Here is a 16,490-nt window from a genome sequence, read left to right as displayed (position 1 = left end):
AAAGCATTTTATTAGGGTGATGGTGGTGGCAGTGGTGGCTGTCACCGGGGCTCGGCCCCACGGCAGGCCACAGCCGCCACAAGTGCAGCCCCTTTCCCCGAGCCGTCCTCTGACCGCAGGAAGGTGACAGTGCAGTTGGGTGCCAGGTCCCGCAGCATCTGCTGGAGGTTCTGGGAGAAGCTGGGGGGGAACAGAAGGGAAGGGTGAGGGCTGGTGTCCCACACCCCAGGCACTCCATGACTCCCCCAGATCCCTGCCATAGGGCATGGTTCCCCAATGGGTGCCTGCCACCCCCAGCCACACTCACCATGGGTGCATCTTGTATAGGGTGCCGTCCACCCCCACAGTGACGGCCAGCTGGGCCAGGCCCCGGTTCTCCCGCATCTTCTCCACCACAGCAGCCAAGCCGGCGGCACAGAGCTGGGCTGCCCGCAGGGACACGGTCTGGCACACCTCCCGCACCAGCACGCTATCCTCAAAGCTGGCCTGGAGCTCCAGGTCCTGCAGGATGGCCCGTACCTGCCGCAGGGCCAGCCCATCACTGCCCCAGAGGCACTGTTAGCACCGATGTCCCCATCACCGTCCCCACCCCATGGGCTGGAAGTGGCATCACCCTGCACACGTCCCATTGATGTAGCATGGTCCCCTCCTGGGCTCTGGCTTCATGCCCCCCACCCTGGGCTAAGGGAAGCCACCGGACCTCAGCACTCACGTCTCGATGGAGGAGAGAAACTTGGTCTGGAAGATGTCCCTGGTCTGGAGCTTGGGGCAGGGCTTGCCGCGGAACAAGAGCTCTTTCTCCACCAGCTCCAGTAGGATGTGGCGCACGATCTCGCCCAGGTACATGCCGCTGATGAGCTTCTCGAACCTGCTCCAGGCACAGCCCTGGCAGCGTTAGCCGGGTGCAGCCATGCCCAGCTGGCCCCTTCCCGCCCCAGGGCCCTCACCCACCTCTGCTTGCCCGCATTGATTGTTTTCTCGTCCACCAGCCGGTCGAAGTTGGTGAAGATGTCGTCCAGGCAACCGTTGTCCCCGAAGGCCCCCCACTCCATGTTGATGCACATGCGGCCCTGCTCCCCCTCCACAGTGCCCACATTCTGCATCTCCTCCATGTAGCAGGCATTGGTCCCTGTCCCTGCAGGCACCGCACTGGTGTCACCCCCACCACAGCCCTAGCAGAGCTGCCCGGCACCCCATGGCCAGGCTTGGTGGGCGGGTGGTGAGGGTATGGGAGACCCCCTGGATGCAGAGAGGTGGCTCCTCACCCACGATGAGGCCAATTTCACATTTGGGGTCATCATAGCCACAGGATATCATGGTTCCCACCGTGTCATTGACCACAGCCACCACCTTCAACCCTAAGTGCTGCCAAACCAGCGACAGGGACACACATGGCTTTAGTGGCACCCAGCTGGCTCCTGGTGCTGGCACCGCCTCGGTGCAGGGTGGCACCCTGGGGACAGGGGATGGGCCCCCACCCCTTCCCTACCTGTTTGCGCTGGGCAGCCTCCCGCAGCAGCTGGACCACATCCTGCCCCACGCAGCCTGAGGCACTGAAGCCTTTGGTCCAACTCAGCAGCACCGCCTGAGAGAGACAGGAGCAAGGGCCGGGCAGCTGCCTCATACCCGGGGGCCCTCCCCATCTCCCTGGGGCCGGAGCCACCCCCTCACCTTATCCAGGCCCAGCTGCTGGCAGGGGAAGGAGAAGGTGAAGCCGAGCGGCAGGACCTGCTCCATCAGGTCCTGCTTTAGCTGGAAGTCCATGATGCACTCAATGATGTGGTCGAAGAGCTGTGGAGAGCAGCCACAGTCTCAGGGGCCAAGCAGGGGCGATGCCGTGAGGGTCTTGCTGCTCCCTCCTAGGCCCATGGGCAGCGAGGGAGGAGGCAATTATTCCCACCCCTGGGCCCATCCCTCAGCCACGGGTCCTCAGCCTCACCGCCTCGCCGGTGCCCTGCGTGACGGCAATCGGGATGACGTAGATCTCGCTGGCCATGTGGATGCCATCCTGCGCCACACGCACCAGCAGCACTCGGAAATTGGTCCCCCCCAGGTCCAACGCCAGGAATTCACCTTGCTCTGTGGGGAGCCAGCACGGGTCATCAGCAGGACCATGGCCTCCCCAGCATCCACCTCCCCAGGCCCCTGGCCCTCACCGGTGCCATCAGGTGTGCCACAGACGTAGGTGGGCAGCATGCGGACAGAGGCATTGGCATTGCTCTCCCGGCCCAGCCCCAGCTCCATCTCCCGTCTCATCAGTGCCTGGACACGCTCCAGGTCAGCATGGCTGAGCCGCAGCGGGGCCAGGAGCCGGTCCACCTCACGGCGCTGGGCTGCCAGGCGCAAAGCCACTGCTGTCACCATGGCTGCCCCCAGCCCAGTCCCATCCACCGAGGGCAGGAGGGTGGCCATGCACTCAGGGGCCAGCAGCCCTGTCACACTCTGCAGGATCTCCCTGAACCTGCCAGAGGAAGAGGAAGATGGTGAGGGCGGGACATGAGGCATCCCGCTGGGGTGGGACCCTGCCAGGAGCCCCGTGTCCCTTCTCACCTGGTGTGGTCCCGGTACAATTCACCATCCACCCCCACATTAACCACCAACCGCTCCAGCTCCCGGCTCTGGCACATGTGGCTGAGGATGGCGGCCAGCCCGGCAGCGCAGAGTGCAGCAGAACGGCTCACCACCGCCCGGCAGATCTGCTGCACCCGGCAGCAATCCCGCTCACTTGGCTGCAGCCCCAGAGCCTCCAGAGCCCTCCTCGTCTTGGCCATGCCTTCCTCATTGCTGCAAGGGACAGCACAGCGCTGACTTACGGAGACACCAGCTGACGGCTGGGGGTACCCAGCCGTCACCCCCCCACCTCTCACCCGCAGCAGCTGCTGGCCCCCAGACACTCACTCGGTGATCTCCAGGACCTGCTGGGTCTTGAGCACATCCTTGGTCCGCAGGACGGTGACGCTGCTCCCAGTGAAGAGCACTTTCTCTGCAGCCAGGGCAGTCAGTGCGTGCCGGACGATCTCTCCCAGGTACAGGCTGCCCACCAGCTTCTCAAACCTGCGTGCAGCCCAAGCAGGGGTCAGTCATCCCCCTCGGCACCCCTCAGCCCTTTGAGAGTACCCAGGAGTGTCACAGGGGACTATGTGTTCATGTTGGTGGGGTGTGGCATGCTCATGCTCAAGGGTGGACAGGGAGTCCGAGGGACCCTGCCCTCGCTGGGCGATGGGAGCACCTCTTCTCCCCGGGGTTGGAGGATTCCTGGTCCACGTGCTGATCATAGGGGGTCAGGACGTCGCTCAGGGTGCCATCGTCCCCGAAGCAGCCCCACTCGGTGTTGACACACATCCGCCCACTGGTCTCCTCCGCCATCTCCACTTGCTGTGCTTCAGCCATGAAACAGCTGTTGGTGCCTGTGTCTGCAGGGGGCGACAGGGATGAGCACCGGCACAGCCCCCCCCAGCACCCACCACCCTGGCACATGGCGTGCTTGCTGCTCACCCACGACCAAGGCGACTTCACAGGGTTTCCCCGCCGTGCTGCTGGTCATCATGGTGCCCACAGTGTCATTCATCAGGGCAACGACGTTCACGTGGTAAAGCTGGCCAGTGGCAAAGCAAGAGCACTGTCAACCCCTCCACGGGGACAGCCCCTGGCCAGGCCCCCCCCATCCCACGGCCCCCCACCTCCTGCTTGTTGATGGCTGACTGCAGCAACTGCACAACATCCTTCCCCTCCACATCACTGCAGCTGAAGCCCTTGGACCAGGACATAAGTTCGGCCTGTGGAGAGCACATGGCTGAGCCACTGGCTTCCACCACCAGGATGACCCCACTACCCGCTGATGACATGCTGGGGAGGAGGCGGCTGCGGCCACGGGGCAAGGTTGTCCCGCTCACCTTGTCCAAGCACGTCTGCCTGCAGCTGAAGGGGAAGACGAAGCCCAAGGGGAGGCGATGCTGGGGGCTGCTGATGCCAGCCAGGAACTGGCGCACGCATTGTGCAATGAAGTCAAAGAGCTACAAAGGCACAGCCAGGGTGATCGCCTGCTCCCGCTTACCCAGTGTCTAGGCTGTGGGAGGCAGCTCGGAGCCCCAGCACCAGCCTGGAGCCCTGCCAAGCCTCTGTGGTGCTGGGCAGCCCAGCGTCAGCCACCCTTTGCTATGGCCTCCTCGTACCGCTTCCCCCTTGCCCTGCATGATGTCCCTTGGCATGTCGAAGATCTTGTACATCACTTGGGGGCTCTGGTTCCCGTCGCCCAGGAGGGTCACCCACAGGGTCCGGACACGGCTCTGGCACAGCTCCACCACCAGAAAGTCACCCTTCTCTGCAGGGGAGCAGAGGCAGTATCAGGCAGACACCTGCCCTGTGGCAGGTCCCCCAAATCTGTGCCTTACCCTGTCCCAGGGACAGTCACTCACCCATGGGGGAGGCTTGCGAGAGCCTCAGGCCACCGCAGGAGCCAAGGGAGCCAGCTCCTGGCCTCTGCCCCTGCACTGGGGACTGGCAGAGGCAGTGCAAGGCCAGTTTATGGACCCCATAACTGGCCAGAGACTGGTGCACCCCTCCCTGGCACCCCCAGAGCCATGTTCAGCAAGGCGTGCGGGGCTGCAGGTAGTAGAGCAGCCTGTCCCCAGGCTGGGCTGTCTTACCAGTGCCGTCGGGTGTGGAGCAGATGTAGGTGGGCAGCATTCGCACATTGGCCTGTGCATGCGTCTGGCGGCTCAACCCCTTGTGCATGGCCTGCAGCATGCGGCCCTTCACCGCCTGCAGGGTCTCCAGCGGGATGGTGAGCGCCAACAGGGCTCGTTGTACCTGGGGAGGGCTCGTTAGGGCAGGCCTAAAGGGCACGGGATGCCTCTCGCTGGGTGCAGGGCAGGGATGGGCCTTACCGGTGTGCAGGCGGGACCATCATTCCGGTGGCCCAGCTGATGGCTCACTGGGGACCTGCGTGGAGGAGGTGGTATGTCACCCACTGAGCCCCAGCCCACAGGACAGGGCACATGCCGGCACTCCAGCGGGGCTGGGTGGCCCATCCCCAGCTCTGCCTCCCACCTCCCCTCTGCGCCCCTGCTCCGCGGGACCACGGTCTCAACAGCATCGTCACTTTGCAGTGTCCTTCCACTGCAATCGCGGCCCAGCAGCCGGGGGTAGAGGGGGCAGCTGTGCCCCACGGCGGCGATGGGCCCGGGGCCGTCCTCGAGGGCTGCAGGAGAGGGGGGCTGCCCCCGCCTCGCCCTGCCCGCGTCTCCCCTCCACCTGCAAGAGGCCCGAAGCTGGTCTCTCCCCTGCCCGGGGAGGCAAAACATCCGCGGGGCAGGGGGAGCCTGCTCAGCCCCGGCCCCGACCACGGCCTCCCCGCCCGACTTCGCTCGGCCGCCGCCGGGCCGGAGCCCCTCACCGGTTCAGGGCCGGGCGGCCCCGCTCCTCCGGGCCCAGGCCCCGCCGGGGCAGGCCGTGCGGGCCGGGGGCGGCGGGGCTCGGCTCCCGGGAGGCCCTGGCCGCCCTGCCGCGCGGGCGGGGCTGGGGCGGGGCGCCGCCGCACCCGGGGCTGGCCATGGCGGCGGGCGGCTGGCGGAGGGACGCCCCTTGGCGGCGCCGGGAAGACCGTTACCAACGCCGCTGCCGTTGCCCCGGCAACAGAAACGGCGCCCGCGGGCGCCCCGCCACGCCATTGGCCGGCCCGCCGCGCCCCTGGCCCCGCCGCGGCCAATGGGCGGTCCCACCGCGGCCAACGGGCGGCCCCGCGGGAGGGGGCGCTCCCCGTTCCGCGGCCCCGCCCTCGCCTCCTCTTAGAGCCTTTAAATTTAAGTCCAAGTGTTAATTAGCTCGGCCTCGGCTCGTCCCGGTAACGAAGGCAGCGGTGAGCAGCAGCGAGCAGCAGCACCCAGCCCGGCCGAGGGGTACCATGGCCACGGCAGTGGCTGGCAGCGCCCAGCTGTGCAAAGGCAGGGCTGTGCCTGGGGCCCACCGCACCGGGGACTTCCTTAACTTCCCCCCACTCCCGGCACCCACGGACAGGCCCCGGGAGGTGGGATTTTAGACACACCATCAGCTGTTCCTCCTCTCCTCCCTCCAGTGCCTCCCGTGCCCCAGAGAAAGACAGCCCAGCTCCTCTGTGTTGCTGCAGTTTCATAAAAACATACATAAATATATTTCCATTTCTTTAACAGAGCAAAGCTGCACAGGCACCTATAAAACACACAGTCACTTCTCCACCCAGCACTCCCTGCACAGGCTGTATAAAACATATAAAAGGGGGGTGGGAGAACACGCTGCGGGTGAAGCAGGGGTACGGTGCCACGCAGACCCTTGCCGGGGTGCGGGGAGCTGCCAGAGGGGTCCACGGCACCGCTGGCCTCAGAACTTGCGCTTTCTCCGGCGGCAGCCCTTGGTCTGCTGCTGGCTGCCCAAGCGAAGAGCCGCATGGGGCTCCAAGTCCACCACGCAGTCTGTGGCTTCCGAGAAGGACACACTGGGTTTTGCAGGGGAGACGTTGAAAGGAAGGTGCCGAAGGGAGCTGGGGCTGGCCGCTGCCGGCCCGCCGGCTCTGGCTGAGAGTGCAGGAGAGGACTGTTGGTCTCCTAGTCCAGCGAGGGGGGGCCCCGCATCAGCACCTGCAACAAGAACACACGTCAGCCCTGCCTGGCCACGCTCCGGCGTGAGCCATGGGCAAGGGGAGGAGGGTGCTGCTGAGCGCATTCCTCCCCCCGCTCCCCTCCTCGTGTCCTTGGACCCGTGGGGGTGAAGCACTGGTGTGCAGGCAGGGTGGGCAGCACTCTGCCACCCCCCAGGAAGGTGGACATCTCTTGATGCAACAGCTCAGAGCACACCCCTGCCCCTGCCAGGGCTCTGAGCACAGGTCCAGTGGGCACAGGAGGGATGTGGGCAGCCAGCTGGGAGATGCCAGCAGCCAGCCAAGCCCACAGCCTCCTGCTCTGCCCAGGAAGAACAGACACCTTCAAGGGGAATTTGCTGTCTCAGCATAGCCCAGGCTGAGCCAGGACCAAAAGAGAAGAGCTGGGAAAGGGCAGCCCTGACCCAGCAAGGCAGGCACAGAAAGCAGCTTCCCACCTGCAGACTTGCTCTCTGAGAGCTCCAGCATCCTGAGGAGTCCCCTCTCCCGCCTTCCACCGTCCTGCCAAGGAGAGGAGAACCACAGTCACAGTGCTGTCGTGAGGGAACCCCGTAGCTGGGGTGGCCCTGTGGCCACATGTTCCCCAGCCCACATGGTCAGGCTGGGCACAAGCGGCAGGGCTGCATTTCCAGGGCCTCCAACTGAGCACAGCCAGCTGCCAATGGGAAGGGCACTGCCCCGTGCCCAGCCTGATCAGTGCCTGAGCAGAGGCAGCCGAGAGCAGTTAGTGAAGCAAAGCCTGGTAAGGAAGAAGGCCAGGGTGCAGGCAGCCACTCCCAAGCCCAGCCAGCAAGCACGGGGCTGTAACAGAGACACATGGGCACCATGGCTCAGGCACATCTCCCAGCACCGGGCCTCTGAGGGCAGGCTCTGTCCCCGGGCACGGGGGCTTAGTGCTGGAGGGAAGGGCACAGCCAGAGCAGAAATGCACATCTTGTGCCCCCTCTCAGCCCCTGGGAAGATGCAGCCACTCTGGTCACACAGGCTAAGGGAAGACCACTTGGCCTGGCTGCTTTAAGCCTTGCTGGCCCAGCTAACTCAGTCCTGGCTGCTCCTTGCCCCCGGAACTGCTTTAGAAGGCACTGGCATCCCAGCTGTGGGGTTGGAGCTGCAAAGCACCCCAAAATGGGCCGTGGTGGGAACCTGCAAGCCCAACAGGGCCACTAGGAAGCTTTCCAACAGCCTAGCCCCCACCAAAGCATGACCTGCTCCCCTGGTGAGCTGCCACCTCGGCACAAGGCAGGGCCAGAGGAAACACAGAGCCTTGCCGAGCTATCCCCAAGGGCCGCTCGGCTCCAGCACCTTTCCCCCATGCCCTGTGCCCATGCCTGCATGCAGAACCACACACGCCAGACGGCTGTGGGGCGCAGGGACAGTGTCAAACAGCCCCCATGGAGCTGGTCACGTGCAGGAGCAGCCATGCCCTGCAGTACTCTGAACCACACAGCAGTTGGCTCTATCCCAGCCAAAATCATCAACCAGAAATCTCATCATTTGCATCTGAATCCCCAAAGGGCTGAGGCCTGTGATGGATTTAAGGGATTATACAAAACTAAGACATCATGTTGCATCTTCATGCTGAGAATCACATTTCCAAGCGCAGGCAAAGCTGCAGCACTAGGGCTTTGCCTGCAGGAACCAGCAGGAAGGCCTGGAAGGGCCCTCTCTGTGGTCCCCTGGAACCACCACGAGCAGGAAAAAGCATGGTGGGGGCCAACACCTGACTGACTGTGAGCCAGCTGCTACCCACGCTCCTGCCTCCCACGTCCCTTAGCCAGGCACGTCCCCCACACCCGGCATACCTCCACCGCACTTGCTCCCCCATGTTTCTCTTGGGATGCTGCGGTTTGCTCCTGGCATGAAGCAGTTCTCCCTGCTCCAGCTCTGAAGCCCTCCCCAATGGGAAAGGACTTGTGTATAGAGTCAGAGACACTTGTCACCCTGACACTGCCCTCCATCTATATTCAGCCGAGGAAGCCTGCAGGACTGAGGCATGCTGTCTGGCAGCAGGACAGCCCTGGCTGCCTGCCTGCTGGAGAGGTTACTGGCAGCTCCACTGGATTAGCTCACGCCTGGGACCGGTCCATGCTCCCGCAGAGCGTCGTGGGAGGGAGAGCAATGAGTTCTCTGGCCATAGTGGCCCACAGGGACAGGCAATCCTACGCCAGGTCAGCTCATCTCCTCAAACCAGGGAAACTGCTCCTGCTGCCAACCCAGCCCCAAACCCAGCGCAAAGCAAAGGAGATGGTCTGCAGGGTCGCCCCTCACCTTGGCGCTTCGCAGCCTCCTGGTTCCCTGAGCTTGCCTAGCAGCCTGAAGGCAGCTGTCCACGTGCCTCTGATACTGCAGCAGTGGCACCAGTGACTTACAGAGGTAGCACTTCTCACACCTGCCAGGCAGCAAAGGACAGAGCACTGCATTAGGATTTGCCCTGCACCGGCTCCCAGCCACTAGCAATGACTTTCCTCCTCCAGGCCACGCCACAGAGAAGACATGTCATCAGATCGGGTCTCACTCAGTGGGGTCAGGCTGGCACCAATTGCAAAGACTGAGCGATTATCAGTTTTCCCTGCCTGTTCCTCTGTATCCTGCTGCTGCAGCAGCGGGACGGTAATCAAATCTGCTCATCTAACTATCTCAAACACTGCTGATTTCTCCCCAGACATAAAGCACCCTGTCAAAATCCACAGAAATGAAGTGCAAGGGCTTCGCAAAGGGGAGTTAAATTCTGCCTGAAAAGCAAACCAAGTGTGTTAAATCAGAGAGACATTTTACCAGGGCTGGATGAACTTGTCTGACTAGTAAATCACGTCTTTCTCTGCACTGTCTCCATTTTACATCATGCCATGTTGGGAAAGGAATGCAAAGCATGCACTTCTGCTGGGGGGCTGGCACAGCGTGTTCCTCAAACCCCCTCATTTGTGTAGAAGATGCCCAGGCTCACACAGGACAACCTAGCGTGCCTGGGAAGAAAATTATCCTGGGTGAAAGGAAATGAAGGTCAGGCATGGATTTATACAGCTACACTTTCTTCCACACCAGCTCTCAGAGGGGACCGAACCGTGCAGAAGAGGGCACCAGTTCTTCAGGGAGCATCCACCCAGGGAGCTATTCAGGAATGGACCAACTCCAAGGAGAGACAAGCCCCGAGGGACCAGCCCCAGCAGCATTGTGTTCAGTTTGATAAGCAGTACTCTCCTAGTAAAACTCACCCTAGGCTCTAAAATGCATATGGAGAGCCCCCATCGAGCAAAACTCTGCAGTACTTTTCCCCTATTTTCTTTCCAGTCAGTGCTGATTACCCAGATAATGTGTCTAAACAGAAGCTGTCCTCTCTATAATTAGCCTAATTCCATTAGTGATGTTGCCATCCACTGTTTGTAACAGCAAAATTGCTTCCGTAGCAGGGATTTTACTGTCAGATCCTCTCTTATGATGTTTTGTGTGGGTGGCAGGAGGAGGGGCTGCATGGGAAGAGATTAAACAAAGCCACTGCTATTCTGAAAGTCTAATTTAATTAAGAATATCACTACAGGTGCCATGTTGACAGCCTCCTTGTCCTAGCCTCCTCTTTTCCCGAGGTTACCAAGCTCAAATTTCCCATTAGAAACCAGCTGAGTTAGCACCTTTTTAGCTACAGCTCCCCCCACAGTGGCCAGAGACCATGGATCCCTGACCTGCCATGGACTGGGCTGAAAGGAAATTAGCACAAAAATAAACAATCTGAGAACAGCAAATTCCTGTTGCTTCGGTATAAATACAGCCAGCACTGCAACAAGAGGCACTGAGAGCAGGCAATTTCTTAGGAAAATACTGCTATAAGGCCAACGGCCAGCATTTATACAGGAATAAAGGCATCCACAGGCAAGCTAGAACTGAAGCACACAATCAATCTCAGAGGAGCAAGCATACCTACTTACTTGTCAATGTCTAAGGATATTGCGCCACTTTCACCACTGGCAGCTTTACTTCTTGCCTCTCTCTGACGCCGGGTGAGCACTGGAGAAAAACCAGAAATGGTTACCAGCCATCCACGCCTACACCATGTCTGAATGCAACAAGTTTCAATCTCTTCCACTCAAGCAGAAGTGATGGTAGAGGCAAAGAAATACTGGACTGGGACAGGCAGGGTCTTCTTTCCTGCAGAAGAGGCAGCTGGCCAATTCTGCTTTTTTCTGGTGGGGATACTGAAGAAGTTACCTTCCCTGGACTTGAAAGCCAGCTAACCAGTTCACACTGTAACTTGTCTTCCGCCAGAAACAGCTGGATCAACAGCATGCAGTTTACAGTAATTTTAAAGCTGACACACAGCAGCACAACAGCCTGGGAGAAGAGTTACACAGATGCTCCAGCAGCACAGCATCGCTCCCTGCCAAACCAAGCGCCCGTGCCCACTGCAGGGCAGGGAGCATGGTAACTGCGAGCTCAGGGGCAAGGAGAGCTGAGGCAGAGGGTGTGCAGAGGCATCAGCCCCTCTGCAAACGTAGCAGGAAGAGCGAGCCTTGCTGGGGAGGGATACAGCTCATGCTGGAAAGGGAAGGTTACAACAATTAGCCTACACTCACTGCTTTTCCCACTGCCCATGTGAAACGGGGGTGATCTGTACTACTGTCCCCATACAGCTCTGTGGGGCCTCCTGATGAAGACTAAGCATCAGTGGTGCTGCTCTCCAGCAGCAGCAGGGAAGGGCCAGCTCTGACACACGTGGGTAGCTAGCGAGATCCTGGCTGACCAGCATGCTGATGACAGGTCCAACAATTTCTGTTCCTCCAGCAAGCCCAAGCAGCCTTTCCAAACCTGCTCTCCAGGCATCTGCAGGGAGCATGTCAGAGCATTGTCTTTTTCAGCCAAATTCCTCTCAGTGTATTCCTGTTGACATGCCACCAGCAAAGATCCTCAGGGAACGTATCAGATAGCTTAGCTTGCTTCACCAGGGATGTTCAAGACTCCATCTCCAAAACAGATGTCACAGTAAGCACTCTTGGGCAAGCTGGCTAAGGGGACAATGAAGGGAGCTATCTTACAGCCCAGTGATGGATTTCCTTCCCATACTCTTGTTAGGGGAAAGGTCTGAATCCAAGGTATAGGTATGACAAACCTGTTACTGTTGGCACATCATCTGTGATAAAGAAGGGATTGCACAAAATTGTGTGTGGAATAAAGGGAATCCTTCAGAGTTTTAGCAAAACCCCATTTCCAGAGTGTTAGACAACCCCAGTATCTATCCACAATGCTGATACAACATGGCCTTTCCCTCAGTAGCAATCATTGATCTGCTGCCACGACCAGCAAATGCACTGCGAGATGCTCAGGAGCTGTTGGGGCTGATGGAAGACATCCATGCTGAAGAAATAAGCTTGAGCATTTCCTAGGATGTGGGTATTGTCTCATAGGCAATGACTGATACCAACAGCTCATTTCTCACAGGCACTGGAGAGGATGTCTCTCTTTAACTTAGCCTGGCCCAGATTCAAAGTGGCAGCCTGACAAGGACGACTGATAACCACAGCCACCCCCCAGGCCATCCAGCCTCCCAACAACCCAACTAAGCTGCTCTCCAAATCAGCGTGCGCTCGTTAATATTCCTTTAACACTGCCTCTGGAGCCTCGTGCACCAGCTCAGGTGTTAATCAGTTCTATTTTCTTCCAAGAGCAGTGAACACATCTGGCATAATGGGCCCATTAGAGATGTCTGGGACCAGCTCTGCAGCTGCCCAGGGGAAGACCCCAGCTGTGCTGCTGGAAGCAGAGGCACAGGAGAGAGAACAGGGCCAGCCACGCAACAGGCACAGCGAGGCAGAGCGGAGCCAGCCTCCCCCCTTCACATCTTCCCAAATGCTGGCAAGGCACGACCCCTGCCAAAACATGCTGGCTGCCCGCAGGAAGGGGGCTCAGAACGTGGGAAAACACTTGCCCTGGGGAAAACCCCCACTACAGAGCAGTGCTGACCCATTGTGTGATGAGAGCCTTGTAACTCTCCCAGACACAATGCTCTTCACTTGGTCAGACACACTCTGTAGCCCGAGAATGACCTTTTCTCTGGCTTGGCATTTCTTCTGGTTGACAAGTCATCCTTGGCTTGCTTGGCTCCAGCTTGCACCCAGGGGAAGAGGAGCAAATCCTCCCCAGCACATCCCCACTATCAGCACACCCACCCCAGGCACCTCATGGGGCTGCCAGGTCAGGTCAGCACGTGGAGCTGCGAGGCCATAGTCACCAAGCTCCTTGCCTTGCTGCACGACCCACCTGCAGTTTGCTGCACCAGCTTCCTCCACATTCTCAGTACTTTTTGTGCAGGATCCTATTAGTGGCAAGCTCACCAGCACCTTGTCCTTTTTTGGAAGTGATGAAGTTTTCCTCCGCACCCGTTCCATTACTCTTTCTGCTGTATCAGTACCACTGTCAGGAGTTTTTGAACAGCACCAGCACTGACACTGAAGATTGACAGCTGCATTGGGTTGTATTCAATGCTCTGGGAAGGAGCGATGTACCAAATCCTCATTTTCCTGGCTCACTTGGGAACTGAGAGGTTGCGAGTGCATAGATGGAGGGCAAGAGGAGCAGAGAATGTCCTGAAGCTCAAGACTATTTGCTGTACTCAGTAGCAGCTAAGAATCACTTCCAGACTGAGACTAGCAGATTCCTGAGTTGGCAGCAGCAGGTGGCAATGGATGCGGTGACTCCAGCGGAGAGCTCCTCTGACACAAGCAAGCCCTTCAGCCGAGTGCACGAAGGAAGAGGGAGCTGGCACAGCACTTCCACGGCTCCACTCATCCACTTGGAATTAACACCAGTCACTGAGCTGGAAACCCTGAACCTTCCCCAGCCTGGTACAGTAGCTAACGCAACAGCAGGCTCTTCTTTTTTATTTACTCAGTCCACAGGAGAATGGAAATTCATGATCAGATTTTCGTACTGCCCAGGTATGTGGTGGTCTGGGCATCCAGCCAGGGATGGGCAACCATGTACATATGTAGGGGAAGCAACTGTAACTCATCCTGCCCAGCTAACTCATTTGAAAACCCATCCTTAAATATCAGCCAGCCTGAGCTGGTCTCCTGATACGTAACACTGAAAGACTTTGGTGCATGTTAGAGGAAAGAAGAGAAGTAAAACCAGCAACAACCCATCCTTTTGTAATTTTAAAATGAAAAACACTGACAGCTACAGTCTGCAGGACTGCATAATCTGCAATTCTAGAGACATCATGAGTAAATCCAATTAATAAGTCTGAAGACAGATCAGGAACCCCTGACCCAGTGCGCCAAAGGAAAACTGAAGCCGTCTTTTGTTAACAGATCAGGACATGGCTTAGAAGGCAGAACTTTGATTTTCTCTCACACAAGGCTGTTGCTGTGCTCTTGAGGAAGCCAGCAGCGAGCCAAGAGCACACAGTGCTACAGTGGTAGAGAACAGCTTCTGGACGCACAGAGGAGCTGGCATTTGCTCCAGAAGACAATTCTCCCACCTCTTTTTTCTCCCCATGCATTAGCTTTGCCTATGGATTTTGTGCTAGCGATGGATGCCAAGGTAACAGCCCTGGAAACAGAGTCCTTTTGTACCTACACAGCTGTGCCAGGCTACTGCCTGGCCTCTGCTCAGAGCTAAACATCATCCCTGCCTATTCAACCCAAACCCCACTGACCAGCTCATCAGCTGAGATCTCCCTGGGCAACTGTTGCCTTTGTACAGCCGCTGGGAACCGGGCTGAGGTGCCCCGCAAGCCAGAGCCCCAGCAGGCAGGATTCTGCCCCACATACATGGTGGTCCAAGTCCAGGATGCTGACAGTCCTGCAGAGTCTTGATGCAAACAGCACAGGTGTCACAGACTGTTATGGCTAATAAAGTCTGGTCTCTACAGGCAAAATACTAGAATAACTGGCAATAGAAAACCCAAATTACTGTGATTTTGTCTCAAAACCATTGCTCTGCTTAAAGCCATTATTGTAGACCAAAATCCCTTTATTCCAGACTGGTTTTCTTACGTGTGTTACGTCTAAACAAGCCAGAACAGCAGAGTAGCAATTCCAAAATAACTACCCTTACAAACATCCCCAAGGAGACCAGTCTGGAAGCAGAGTAGAGAGGCCAGCCTTGAACTTTGTCCTGCTGAAAGGCAACACCAAAGGAAAGAACAAATTCCCTCACACTGCCAAAGAATTCAAAGCCTTTTCCTGATCACAGTCAGGATTCCCCAGGATCAATGGATATACTCACAGTCCAGCCACACCAGGGACCTGACTACCCCAGGGACAAAGAAGGCCTCCTGCTAAAAGGCATACTAAAAATTCTGCTCCATTTTGTAGCACGGATAAGACCTTTATCAGTGTTGGAGATGGGAGAGGAACTGTGATAATTTGTGATTTGCCTGAGCTGAACCCTTTGCATTAATAGCTGGTTTATGCCTGCAGAGAGAACTCCCCACCAAAATTCAGCACCAAGCAGTATCAGCCACTACTCTGGCTCCTGTTATCTTGACAGGATCCATGTCATATCCCCAAAGATTGAGTATAACAGGGACCTTGTATTTTAAAACTACATCAACTCTGCATTAAGATTACATGGTGAAACTTCCTCCTTCTGGAGAAATGCAGAAGTTACAGTTCTTGCACTAGCTCCAATTTGCTCAAATTGCTTAAACATCATAGATTTAGGTTGCATTTAATAACCTAGAATGTAACTGAAAATTATACATTCACAACCTGAAAAGTTAATCTTATTACAAGCTACTACTTTGATATTACCTGACATTGTGCTAACACAGACTTTACATTTCAAGCAGCAGCTAAAACAGAACTTATTGAATATGTTGATAACCAACCGGTGTTGTTCACTTAAGCTCTACAAAGGTTGGCTACGGAAAACTGACATGGAGAAGACCGCAAAGAGGATTAATATGGGCATTCTGACTGTGCTTCTATGCCTTACTCTTCACATGAAGGAGAAAAATCCAAGCTCCCAGATCGATAGCTATCATTTTGCAATTTTAGAGGAGTAAGAGGGAAACTTTTCTGCAATCTCTTGCAGCTGAAGAAGCCATTTTTGCACATAAAAATGTCAGACTCATTGCAGAGTGCCAGCCATGCTTGGAGTGGTACAGAACGTTATCCCTTTTCGAGAGCCCTGAAGGACGCTCACCTGCGTGGCTCAGGAGCCTGCTATTTTCTACCACTGGCAGATTCTCTGCAGGTCCTCTAAAACACCCAATAGATGTGTCTTACAAGTACTGCTTGAAGCATCCAGGGCTAGATCCTGGGATAATATTCAGCTTATACGCGTTCCAAGGGACTAATAACGTGATGAATTATGAAGTCAATCAGAGAGATGTCTCTATGCAGAAGGTGCTGGAAACACAGGAGCCTCTGGTAACACTCTCCTGGCCAGCTCGATGATGGAACAAGACAGAGTAAACAAACCTTCCTACATGCCACGCCACGCACCAAATATCCCGAGAGGGACAAGCCTGCAGCACGTGACTGCAGGTAACAGGAAAAGGGGACGAGAACAAAGGGTAAACACACAAGCAGCACCTGGCAGACCTAGGCTGTCCTCGCCAGCCTCCTCTCCCACGATCCCGTTGCAGTACATGGCGTGTAGCTCAATCTCTGTAGCTGGAAAGCCTTGGTCACACAGTGGGCAGGAAACATGGTCAGCAGCTGTAGGACTGCACTCAGACACAGCCCTGCCAGCATCTTCATCTCCACCAGCCTAAGGAAGAGGAGGAAAAAATTAGCCAGATGGTTAATTGTGCTCTTTCTCTTTTTTTGCTAAGTGCAGAGCTCCATGCTGTCTGGTAGCTACTCACTCTCCCATAGACTCAGTTTTTCTTGGAAACTTTTATTCTCCCTTCATCACACAC

At 57.2% G+C, this 16,490-nt stretch overlaps 2 protein-coding genes across 2 annotated transcripts in view; both read right to left on the bottom strand.

Annotated features, from left to right (window-relative positions):
- Positions 1 to 7: 7 nt before the first annotated feature.
- On the bottom strand, positions 8 to 4,809 carry HK3 (hexokinase 3). The gene is made up of 17 exons (XM_082006003.1): positions 4,647 to 4,809; positions 4,173 to 4,321; positions 3,894 to 4,013; positions 3,681 to 3,776; positions 3,496 to 3,595; positions 3,230 to 3,413; positions 2,899 to 3,054; positions 2,551 to 2,784; positions 2,157 to 2,461; positions 1,940 to 2,079; positions 1,672 to 1,791; positions 1,490 to 1,585; positions 1,266 to 1,365; positions 952 to 1,135; positions 713 to 868; positions 308 to 541; positions 8 to 180 (listed from the first exon to the last, which is right to left on the bottom strand). Exons 1-17 carry the CDS (start codon positions 4,744 to 4,746, stop codon positions 42 to 44), a joined length of 2,613 nt encoding a protein of 870 aa, XP_081862129.1. The 5' UTR covers positions 4,747 to 4,809; the 3' UTR covers positions 8 to 41.
- A 1,312-nt stretch (positions 4,810 to 6,121) lies between these two features.
- Positions 6,122 to 16,490, bottom strand: part of UIMC1 (ubiquitin interaction motif containing 1) — a gene marked incomplete at its 5' end in the record, with an annotated part of 35,035 nt that continues 24,666 nt past the window's right edge. The window contains 5 exons of the mRNA XM_082006399.1: positions 6,122 to 6,611; positions 7,069 to 7,132; positions 8,900 to 9,020; positions 10,552 to 10,630; positions 16,162 to 16,339. Of these exons, the coding sequence (XP_081862525.1) occupies positions 6,355 to 6,611; positions 7,069 to 7,132; positions 8,900 to 9,020; positions 10,552 to 10,630; positions 16,162 to 16,339 (699 nt within the window). The 3' untranslated portion in view covers positions 6,122 to 6,354. The remainder of the gene's footprint in view (positions 6,612 to 7,068; positions 7,133 to 8,899; positions 9,021 to 10,551; positions 10,631 to 16,161; positions 16,340 to 16,490) is intronic.

Source organism: Phaethon aethereus, assembly GCF_964289735.1.
Source record: "Phaethon aethereus genome assembly, chromosome: 14".
In the NCBI taxonomy this organism is placed as follows: domain Eukaryota; kingdom Metazoa; phylum Chordata; class Aves; order Phaethontiformes; family Phaethontidae; genus Phaethon; species Phaethon aethereus.
The sequence above is the reverse complement of the archived record's forward strand: the minus strand, read 5'-3'. Positions and strand labels throughout refer to the sequence as shown.

Coding starts and splice junctions, on each gene's coding strand:
- HK3 (XM_082006003.1), bottom strand. CDS start 4,746: ATGCTGCAGGCCATGCACAAGGGGTTGAGCCGCCAGACGCATGCACAG. Junction 2,080..2,156: donor TGGCACACCTGATGGCACCG/GTGAGGGCCAGG, acceptor GGCTCCCCACAG/AGCAAGGTGAATTCCTGGCG. Junction 1,366..1,489: donor AGGCTGCCCAGCGCAAACAG/GTAGGGAAGGGG, acceptor CTGGTTTGGCAG/CACTTAGGGTTGAAGGTGGT.